The sequence below is a fragment of the Achroia grisella genome, unplaced genomic scaffold (assembly GCF_030625045.1).
Source record: "Achroia grisella isolate CSIRO2021 unplaced genomic scaffold, CSIRO_AGI_Agris_v1 utg702, whole genome shotgun sequence".
NCBI lineage: Eukaryota > Metazoa > Arthropoda > Insecta > Lepidoptera > Pyralidae > Achroia > Achroia grisella.
Genome location: NW_026712999.1, coordinates 1,772,349 through 1,784,696, shown reverse-complemented (window position 1 = coordinate 1,784,696; position 12,348 = coordinate 1,772,349). Strand labels below are relative to the sequence as shown.

General features: G+C 30.2%; 1 protein-coding gene across 1 annotated transcript in view; it reads left to right on the top strand.

Moving 5' to 3' along the window:
• The window catches only part of LOC131850160 (uncharacterized), a 109,139-nt gene extending 97,865 nt beyond the window's left edge, over positions 1 to 11,274 (top strand). Inside the window, exons 3-8 of the mRNA XM_059200334.1 lie at positions 1,064 to 1,272; positions 5,035 to 5,170; positions 7,950 to 8,083; positions 8,756 to 8,871; positions 9,972 to 10,075; positions 10,895 to 11,274. Of these exons, the coding sequence (XP_059056317.1) occupies positions 1,064 to 1,272; positions 5,035 to 5,170; positions 7,950 to 8,083; positions 8,756 to 8,871; positions 9,972 to 10,075; positions 10,895 to 10,995 (800 nt within the window). The 3' untranslated portion in view covers positions 10,996 to 11,274. The remainder of the gene's footprint in view (positions 1 to 1,063; positions 1,273 to 5,034; positions 5,171 to 7,949; positions 8,084 to 8,755; positions 8,872 to 9,971; positions 10,076 to 10,894) is intronic.
• The last annotated feature ends 1,074 nt before the right edge of the window (positions 11,275 to 12,348 follow it).

Below are 12,348 nucleotides of genomic sequence, written 5' to 3'. Positions count from 1 at the left end.
TCGAGTCCTTTACTGGCTCTACAAAAGAAGGGTTCCGTGAAGTTTTACTTTTTGAATGACCTATAAAGAAGTATTTTATTAGACTATTTATTTGTTATAAAAATGGTTCTTTTCTAAACACTGACCACATAAATTGTATTGTATATATCAGGCATACTAGTCATATTAATTTGTTGATCAAATAATAAACGGCGTTATATAGATTCTCTATTTATGAAATGAAAAAATACAATCTACAATTGTTCACGTCTACAAAGTGGCAAGTTTCAATATATTGTATTAAAATAAAAGGAAGGAAGATAGATATAATACATTTTAATTATACAATAAAAATTGTTGCTGTTAATCTGTGTTAAGAAATGAAGGTTATATAATCTGGCAGATTATCCGGTTGAATCTTGTGCAAGGAATTCCTAACATTTAAGAGATTTATGTTTACTAACTTATCTACAGAATAATGTTTATCAAGTCATCACTGCCATAAGTCAGTCAGAAGGGTTTAACCAGTATAGTTTGAGGGGCTAATTGAAATATATTCGTGAAAAATATTCATTCACTTCACTCGTAAACCAAGTACCACCTACTTATCGAGATTTGTTTTAAAACTATTCTAATGCTACTGGCTACACAGCTATCTTTTACAGCTTTACCGGATATAGTAAAACCATTTTATTTTATGATTTAACCATTATGCTGTAATGCAAAAGTATATCAACTGCAATTATTTCAATGCTCTTTCACATCTAAATTCATATATAAGCCTATTTTAAAATATATAATAACGTCACCTTTCATAATGAAACTAGTAAACTAACCTATATCTTAAAAAAAACATATACTTTACATATATACTTTCGGGGTATTTAGTTTTTTAATTATATACTCTTATTTTTTTTATCTCTATCCCTAAAGGAGTCTATGTTAATTTATATACTGATGGAAAACGAAATCGTGTCAAAAGTTTTTTTTTGTATATTTTTAAAGATATAAAATTTTTATCACCTTACAAAACATTTATTATAAAGATTTTCTAGATACTAAAACATTTATTCTTTATTTACAGGTACAATCAACGCGCTGAAATCCGTCCAAATAGATGTACCGAAGGCCGTATTAACGGGGCAGAATGCTGAGCTGATGTGCAGATATGAGCTGGAAGGTGCACAATTGTATTCCATAAGATGGTACAAAAATATGATGGAATTCTATCGATACGTGCCCAAGGAATCACCAGCGACCAAAGTGTTTCCAGTTTCAGAGATAAAAGTCGATGTAAGTATTGTTATATAGATATAACCCTTCTTTATACATAAAAAAACTAGTACACAAAATACACTGTTAGAATGTGCAAAGAAAACGGCGGTCTTATCGTCAAACTATCTTCTCCTCTTAGGGGAAAGTAGGAAATTAATATAAGATCTACCCATTGGTTACTTCGTTACTATTATTGAATAATACATAGTTTCTTATTCATTTCTGTTATTGATATCCTATAATGTAATATTTTTTATCTCTACTGATCATAATTCCAATTCAATTATTTGCATATATTATATTGTATCATATTGCTGACGATTACTAATTGGCATTGGATAATTGCAATATAATTAGTACTATGTAACATTAGACTGCTTATCGAGTAAAATAAATTACTTCGATAATACGAAGTGATAGATATATATTGTAAGTATTGAGCGTCAAAATAATAATTAAGTACAGATAATAATTTTGTATATTTATATACACGTTATAGATTTTTTTCAATTTATAGAAATTATATTTATTTCACTATACATAGAATAACTTAATAAAATGAAATTAGATCATAAATTGTAATTGTACATGTTGTGCATATAAACAAAACAATGGAACTGAATTTAATTGGATCTTCAATATTTTTTACCCGTAACAGAGAACGGAAAATTTTGATTTAACTTTCACGGTATCTGATCATATTTGATGCTGTAATTTTCCTAATGTATTCCCCCATTAGAGACATAACGGAATTCCGTAACACGTTTGGAAGTTCAGAGATCAGCTTTTCAAACTAACCATGTGTTCGGAATCGCATTTCACTGCATCGAGATATTTGTTTTGATGCCGTTCGTAGCATATACTTGTAGGATCTTTTTGTTTGTAGCTATCTCGTTCGTTTCATCTGCGTATTTAACACTGTGCTTGTTATCAAGTTAACTAAATAATGCTGTTGCAAACAATTCTCATTTTGATACAGATTAAAATCCATAATTTTGCAAGTTTTCACGGACCTTTTCAGAGTTGCAATTAAGTCTCTCATCAAAATCAAAATCTCGGCATCCACTTTGACAGAACATTGTCATGGTCAGTTCAAATGGCTGAGGTTAGTCGGAAAATTTTCATGGCCGCAGGCTCACTCAGAAGATTGGGTAATTTCCTGCCCATAGACACCAAAATTTCGCTTGCACACACCTTACTTCTTCCTATATTATGCCGATACCTGCTACCTAGATCTCACCGAAGTCCAATTAAATAAACTTGAGCGCCTTCAAAATATTTGTATTAGGTTTATATTTGGACTACGCAAATATGACCATGTCTCTCAGTTTCGTTCACAGCTCAAGTGGCTCCCTATACGTCTACGCCGGGACTGGCATATCCTCTCTCTTCTTTATTCAATTCTTTTTAACCCTGCAACTCCTTATTATCTCAAAGAAAAATTTGTATTTCTCGGTGAGGCACAAAATCATGGCTGTTATGTCTTAAAACTCCTTCCCATACTTCCTCCTTCTACACCAATTCTTTCGCTGTGTACGCCGTGCGACTGTGGATTATACGTAGCGCTCAATCATTAGCTATTTTTAAAAATGCTGTAAAATCACACTATCTCTCTCATTAAATTGTCTTTCTACTATCCTTTTCTTTCTACTAAATTGTCTCTTTCTTATTTGCACATTGCTTAGTTACTGTGTATTATTACTAATTTACTTTTTTAATTTTATATTTATATTTATATTATGTATAATGTATGTATATTTATTTATGTTATGTGTATATATGTATATATATATATATGGATATATATATGACATATTACTATTATTATTCATGTCCATTCATTCTGTCTTGCGCCATCCACCACCTTCTGTCTTTTCTCCTCTACCCAAAGGTTGTCTGGAAGAAATCGCTTTAGCGATAAGACCGCCTTTTGTGCCTAGCCTACCTTTCTGTATATTATGAATATTGTTTTTTCTTTGGATTGTTTTTAAGGTGCAATAAAGAGTTATAAATAAAAAAAATAAATAAGTTTGCAATTCTCCAAGTTTATACTTGTTTTTAACTGTCAAATATTTCGTTGAAAATCACAAATTATATATTATAAGTCAGGAAGATATATATAGTAAGACATATAGTATAATAATAAGAAAGTATGGAATGAAAAATTAACTAACAAAACTGTTATCTCTTTATAACTTATTTTTACTATATTAAAAAGTTTTTTTTTTCATATAATATTATGTACAAATTATACGGGCTATAATAATAATTAAAGGGCTAATAAAATATTAATTTTTATCCCATTTTTTATTAATAAGTTCGAAAGAGTTTCAAGAGTTCGAAGAAGTTAACTACAATTATTCGTATATTTGAATCTGTCAATATCTCAACTCTGTTTCAAACGCCTATATCTATTGTCTAAATAATAATAATGTCAACTCTAAATCATGAGATAGCATTTTTTAACATAGGTTTATAACGACGGTAAATATCTAAAATAATAATATAAACATATTGTGTGTACATACAACATTTGCCAATACAAATTGTCGGGCCCCATATAAAATACCGATATATACCGCCATAAAGATTTTATTGTAGCATCTAGCCCATGTGATATATGTGTGTCGAACCAATGCATTTTCAATGAAGCCCACGTTTTATGACCTGTCAGTTTTTCTATCAAATAATATTCTATTTGTTTATATAACTAACGCTTGGATTGTAATGAAAATTGGAGAGAAATATTTTTAGGAAAATAACAAGAATTGATAGACGTCAGTGAAAGTGTAATTCAAAAGGTGCAGTGACGATCAATGTCAAATGTTAAAAACCTACTGCAACCCACAACGCTAATATAATGTTTATTCAAATTCTAATCATCACACATATTCTTAACTAAACTCTATAACACAAACTTAAACTACTAACTAACTAATAAAATTAAAGCATTATTAAGCAAGCAACTAGATAGCGTAGATTCACCGAAAGAAATATCTACATTAGATTTCATTTCGTCTTTAAGAACTAATCAGTTTATAGTATTAAATTTAGTTTAAAATTTGAAAGGTTTATAAAATGTTAGTTCTAATTTTCTGCGTTGTAACGAACTTTCAATTTGAATTTGAATATTAAAAGAGGTGAGCAAAAGAATAATCGAATATAAGAGGTAATATTAAAGTATAACTGGATCTTACCACGTTTTATAGGCTTTACCACGGGTAAACGGGTTTACCCGTGATTATGGCGGTTGCAACAGCGCCGAATTATCGGGGATTCTAAAATACGAATGAAACGTGATTATTCTATAGGACGTATTTGTATTTTTGTATTCTTTTCTGGGCAGTTATTATATCTTAAAAATATCTGAAAGAGATGAAATAGGGGATAATAGTTCTTGCAGACGTATTCGCGATTCACAGCTAGTCCGTCCAAAAAATATTTGCGTTTGCTTTCCAATTCTATAATGTAAAAAATATAATATAGAATTGGAAAGCAAACGCAAATATTTTTATATATAATATAAATGTAAAAAAATATCCGAAATTACATTTTTTCTAAAGAAATGGAAATCACCCGGGTAATTTATGATAGCCGTAACAACAAATAGTAACCCCTAGTTGAAAAATCAATGAAGATTAGGTTATTACATCAACAAAGGTAACTGTATTAATGAAGTGTACTAAACGACAAATTAAAAAAAAAACAACAATTAGACAAGACTCCTAAATAGAATTTTCAGATATAAGAGAACTTATTTTTCTTAATTCTGTTCTTTAGGTAGCAGCATCAGACCAAAATCGCGTAGTCCTGACAGAGGTAGACCGGACGTTGACGGGGGAATATCAGTGCGAGGTGTCTGCGGATGCCCCCCTCTTCCACACGGATATCAAGTCAGCTGAGATGGTTGTAGTTGGTTAGTATACATATTTTTTATATAATTGAAATTGCAATAAAACGAGTGTCGTGGTTTACTATCCTGAATTACGCCCAGTTTGTCGTGAGTTGCTAAATGTAGCCGACAACACGATAAAAAAAATCTATTTGTGTCCATTTATACATCTAACGGAATGAAAAAGTGACGGAAATACAGATATTAAAAAAAAATGAATCCATGGCAAGCTCGCCACCTGCCAGTTTGGATTAGAATGTAACGAATGAAATGTGGACATGCCACTAGAACCTATCAGGCTCATGTGTAGCAAGCATTACACAGTCCATCCTGAACTAAACAATAGAATAACAATAGAAGTACCCATAAATAATTTATGTCGAAAGCTTAGATAGAAGAAATGATATCAATTTGTATTATGTTGTTAATAGTAATACAATTAGGCAAGTCTGTAGGCAAGAAATTTATTATCCGCAGTATAAGATAGGCACTTGCTATAGCTATAGGAATTATTTGCTCGCACAGAGACCAGTTTGTTCTGAACAATGAAACGGGTATATAGGTATATTTAAACTTGTAAACTGATTTTAATCTGGTACATTGCGAAAAATGCGGGGTCACATTCCATTCCTGGCCATCCACATAAATAAATAATTACTCCGGTTATTCTCTGAGAGATATGGGGTTAATGACCTGTGCAAGCAAATTTTCGTGCTTTCTTTTAATTTGTCGGGTTACTTGTCTTTTAGCTCTTAAACTAAATTGCTCTGTCCCTATTTATTTATGTACAGTTGTTTACAAAATGTACTTGGATAGCTGGAATGTTGTTTAGTTAAATTACAACTTTTCTTTGTACAGCAGCTATAAGGTATTTAAAAGATGTTTACAACTTTTATTTTTTTATAGCTTAGGAACAGCGCCCAAATAAATTTAAGTAATTTGAATCTTGAATTACTAGCCATTTAGGGAGAAATTACAAACAACATTCTTAATACTAATTCCATCAGTAGTGACTTTACGACACTTTTTAAGGCCAACTGTAAGTAGTTTTCTAAACCTTGTATTATAGATTCTTTCTTTGTTTTATATATTTACATTTTTTAATGAATAATGGTATACGCTAAAGAGGCACTCGTAGAGATCTATAGAATAAGCATATAATCATAAATAACTAGTGAAATAGAACGTAGGCAAATAGTAAACAATTCTATTACTAACTACATTTACGTTTCAACCATAACGAAATAAAATTACCTCTTTTTTACGTTCGAAAACAAAATCAGCTTACTGCTCACGTTAAGGCGATGAAACACCGGACGTGCTGTCTCCTTAGGATTTTCATGGGTGTGGTAGACTGACTGACTTTGTTTTCTAGCCGTAAAAATACAAAGCTCATTTTTCCTCACTGGGGTTGTGGCGTAAATGTTTTTAGAAATAGAATCGTTAGACATTTGTCTGCAGCCTCGTTATAGAGCAACATGTTAAGCGTGAACCTGTTTTTGTGAACAAGCTAGTTTTCGACCAAGTATAATACTCATTTTACAAATTATTACTAATTTCTTGTTCAAAATATTTATCATTATTAAACAATAAATATGTATTCTATAGGTATGTAGTTACTTGTCATGCAATGTTTTTATTAATTAAATGTGAAAATCTATAAATTATTAAAATATTTAAGAAATTTTATGTAGCTATAAGTTTAGTATGAAGCCGTATACGAGAGACAAATCCTTTTAACTGTTACTGATAATCTATCTAGCGTATTACCTACAAATTACAAAATGATTGTTATTTTACAATAACAGATCGTTCGTATATTATAATAAAAAAGGACTTCTTTTTAACACTAATTGAAGACTACTATTTACGAAACGAATATAGATATACCTATATAAGTCAGATTGAACATTAATAGTCGCTGTCAATATTTAACAAAACATTTTGCAATATTCGTAGGCAAATTTTCATAAACATCACTATACAAATGCTTTGAGTTTGTTCGGTGACCATCTGCCCAATTTTCAATATTTCCACTCATTCCGCGAATCTTTTATTAGGATCTGTGAAATATTGCATATTCACAGCGCAGATGGCATTTTGTCCGACAAAAACAAACGCAGCTCAATCTGACTCGGCTCCAACTGGAATATTGTTATCTTTTGTTCGGATTTTTTCCCAATTTCGATGGATTCACACATTCTTGGATAAATATTTGCGGATATTTTTGGGTATATAAACACAAACAGAAATCCTAACCGATTTTCTTCTTTTAAGGTACTATCGAATGTTATTTGTAGGATTGAATAAGTGAAGCTGGAAGAGGTGAATAACAGACTTGAAACAAATTTGATAATGAAATATAAATTCGAAATACGAATTTTAAGTACAAAATTACGAACCCAGTTAATAAAATTTTAATCTTAATAATATTATAAACTTGAAAGTTTGTTACTCTTTCACGCAAAAACTACTCAACAGATTTTGTTGAAACTTTACAGTAATATAGCTCAGAATAATTCATCATTCAGCATCAGAATAATTCATAGGTTAAAGATATCAAGCGGGTGAAGCCACGGGCACATCTAGTTATTACATTTTTTTTTCTTTTATACTACAGCAGTTAACCAGTCAAAAAAAGTAAGATTTTCAATTCCAGGCATGTGTCTATTAGAAAATAACATTGATGAAACAAAATGGTTGCTATTTTGTTTTGAAGACTGGAATACGAGCGTACCCTTGTTTAGGATAAAACAATTATTATATGAAATTTTGTAACGTAAAATATTATTTCTTCCAACAGAACCGCCATTAATTAGTCCAAACGTCACGTCAGACCGTATGTCCTACGTTGGAGGCGACCACATACGAGCGAATTGCTCATCACCGCCGTCACTTCCAGCGGCCAATATTACGTGGTACGTCAACGAACAGATGGTAAGTTGTTCTGGTTTGTTTCATACAGTTGTATACAAATTATCATTGAGCTATTAGGTATTAAATCTACTATAAAAATGTTACATACAAACATGAATCACTATATGTAAGTCATGGCGCTATTAAGATAATTATAAAAATGTAATAACTAATCTCTGCACCATTCGTGGTTGACATGAAAATGCACTATTATATGTAATTTAGTCATGGCACTGTTTTTGTTGCAACAGAATTTTATGTTGTTGTTGTTTTTTTACATAACATTAATTTGGCCAGTCATTGAGGAATATAAATTGAAACACAAAGTTTTTTAAGGTGCCGGCCTGATTCAACAAACTAAACCAAATCTTTATCTTTATATGGAACTACACGATAAGCTTTTGAATAAGAATATAATTATTCATCGGTTGACATAGACAAAAATTCTGAAGTAACACACAAACTTTATGTATATTTATATACATTTGTATGTTATGTGCGTAAGAACTTTATTAATATAGTTTGTCGGATTTTTAAACGATAAATATAATGATATCATCTAAAGCATAAATATAACAAAGTAGAGAATTTAATACCATGTTTTTTTCCTTTTTTTATTTCGTTACAAACATCATTAATGTTATAATTACATGTTTCAAATAAATAATGTATTATGATAATGTTTGCACCCAGGTCCCCGGCTTTACTGCAAACCACATGTTAAACTTCAGTAATGGCTATGCCTCCAGTTTGGCGACATTAGAACTGGAGGCGGCCGCATTGTCACCTGTGCCTACACTTATGATTCGGTAAGAGGCACATAAGATAGATATGTAGATATTATCAGTTAAGCCGCATACGTTGATTTCGGTGGTGTAGCTATAAACAGCTACACACCGCCTTACGTCGAATAGTCGCGAGATCGATTCCTCGCACGATACAAACTATTCATGAGTACGATTTGTATTAGTCTAGATTTTTTCTGCATGTATATGTATCTGTATTTACGAAAAAAATGTATTTAAGATTTCGATCAGCTGTTTATACCCACAGTCAAACTCTGCTTAATTTGGAACTAGATAACTCTATGTGAATTGTCTTGAAGTAAATAAAATTAATAAAGTGAGTACTAGGTAAAACTATCTAATACTCTCCAAGCATATACATTTTGTTTCAAGCGCATGAATGTAGCTGTATATAGCTGTACAGGTAAATACTACTGGGAGGCATATTGAATAGCATCAGCCCAACGTGCAGGTGTTTTACCTTTGCCTCTTTTTTCACCTGGCTTTACGTTATACAGTACTACAGATTATCTGGTTTACGGGGGACTACGTGACTGAAAAAAAGTGAGAGATAGCGGATTTTGTCATAAGGACGGTAAACTCTGGAACAACTGCACCGATTTGATTCGTTCTTTTAGTGTTTGATAGGTACATTATTCCAGAGTGACAAGGACTATATATTCTGTTATTATAATAATATATATAAATCTCACAATTTCAAAAAAGAATTACAGAAACATAAAGTGATTGATATATTATACTTTCTGCATATGCGAGGCGTTACCTTTGTTTGCCACAGAAATCTATGGTAATTTTAGTAATCTAATAGTTTTAGTATATTGTTGATTGTCTACTAATGTATATTATGAATATTATGTACTTTTTTAGATACTATGTCAATAAATGTGAAGACATACACTTTCTTAAAAAATCTACAATTTATCCGTGTCCTATTGCACTCTTTCTATCTCTATATTTTATCAGTACCACTCTTCTATAATTATACGTTAGAAATTCTCAGATTATATTATTATTTCAGATTATATTATATATTCAAATTTCTTTCTCTTACTTTATATTCCTAGAATTTAATATATAAATATAGCACACCCGTATTGTTCCAGATGTGAAGCATCGATATTCGATGTGTGGAAATCATCAAGCCATACGCTAGTTTTACGAGAACGAAGTGCAAATCCTGCGTCTGCGTTAGGGAGAAGTTTTACAGGTAAATTATAAGTAAAAACTTATTTTTCCAACTATACTAATGCTGTTAGTTTTATAGCGAGTGCTGAAGGAACTCGCGGAAAAACTTAAAGGCAAACTGCTGCCTGATGGATATAACTTTAGTGTGTGGACACCTCCATTGGTTGGTATCTCGATTCAGGAAGTTTTAATTTCGATCCCCGTTTGAATAGGAGAGGAGAACTTCGAAGTTACAAGAACACCATTGGTTAAATTATGTATCAAATGTATATAAATTTAGTAGCTGAAGTAACGAGTAGTTAAACTCTGAAAAATAGTATAAGTAGGTGAATCGATTTTTACAATATTTTAACTATTTTGTATTATTTATATTGTATACTGCTAAATTACTTGTCATAAAATTTGGATGTAATATTAAACTGGCAATACTGGCGATATTCGAGAACGTATTTTTATAAACGAGTATGTATGACATAGCGAGTATTTATCTGAACTCTTAAACTGGTGGACCGATTTTTATATTTTTTTGTGTACGTTTGAGTAGATCCCTCGATCCAAACTAACTACAACTAAAATAGTTGTAGTTAGTTAGTTTGGAATTTCTCTGCGTGATCGTATCAGCACCGATCCCAGCAGCAGCGCAGGACCGATCGTCGTGGAGATTTTTGGAGGTGGCCTTTGTTCAGCAGTGGATGTCTTCCATGCTGAAATGATGAAGGCAATTTTTTTTATTTAATTGAATTGGCAACTAAGCTGATAGCCTTGATGATTATTGGCAATCGTAAGCAGTTGTACACTACTAATGAACATGACATGGATTAATTATATATTTTTTTTTTAGGAGGAGCGACAGAAACATGTTTACCGACATTAATGGTGCTCCTACTACAAATACTACTACAGTTTTTATTAAGAAGCTATACTGGCACGTCAATAAGATAGCTGACTTGATTCTACTTATACTAATAATATTATTACGTGTAGTTTATTCGTCTCAGGGTTCGAAGCAATTTGAAAATTGTAATTATTATATTAAATATTGTTAAATTAATATATAATACGGAATATTTAATATTTCTTTTAGCTTTCATATTCTATTTTGTTATTTATTTGTAATTTGCAAAGAGAAATGGATAACATTTTAAAAGATACAGAATTTTAATGTGAAATTTAAATAATGTCTAACATTATGTTTTGAGCAATAATAAAGAAATGTCCACATCAATTCACATAAAAAATTATATATATTTATATTAGCTATTACTTTATTTAAAAAATATTAAAAATTATTTAAAATTTCAAACTTTTTATTGTATAATTATTAGACGCCATATTTATTATTGATATAGACTGATTATATTGAATAATAATTAACAATGTACATAAAGTTAGATTTGTTTGTAAATATTAAAATAACGTCATGTTCAATACATAGGTAATGTTAAATTTTTCTAATAAATGTTAGTCCGAAACGTGTATAATATTATAGTAGGTATAAAATTAATGATCTGCATTATAAATTGTAATAAAATGTCATGAAAGTCATAGACTTTTTATTTTAGTCAATTTTATTCACTGTTGAATTTTATTACAAATATTAATATCATTAATTTTGATGTAAATTCAGTTGTAACTATAATTTATTAGATTTCTTTTACTTCGTTTCTGGTTCAAAGCTATCTGGATCTGTTTAAATATTTTATTACATTTACTTAGTAGTTTTTTTATATAAATATAAACTGACAAATTTTTATGCTCTGTTTTATTAAATTTATATTTTTTCGCTTCTTAATATATAAATGTATTTTTTATCACTATATTTTAATTGTTAAACAAATATTGTTATTATATAAAATAATATGCCATCATATAAAATCTTATTGAATTCACAATATATAATTAATATTAGTTATTATAATTTAAATTCTGTAAGAAGGAGGCTGTGTTTGTAATAAATGTAGAATATTATTAAAGTTTATATTTATTATTCATAATCAACAATGAGACGTTAAAAACTCATTTAATACCCTCAACAATTACAATAGTGAACATTTTTCAATAACAAAATATAAATAATTAATACTTATTACAAAAACAAATACTCACTATTGTAATCCTAGTTTAGAGTGATTCTCAACGCGTTTCAACACATTTCGACGAGCTTTCAACATGGCAGGGGTGAGTTATCGCAGTCTCTCTGATTAATTTGGCTTGGTATCGATGTATTCTATCACCAGAGATGGAAACTGGGATAGAAATTTAAGGTGACATACAAAGGTATTCGTATCAACCAGA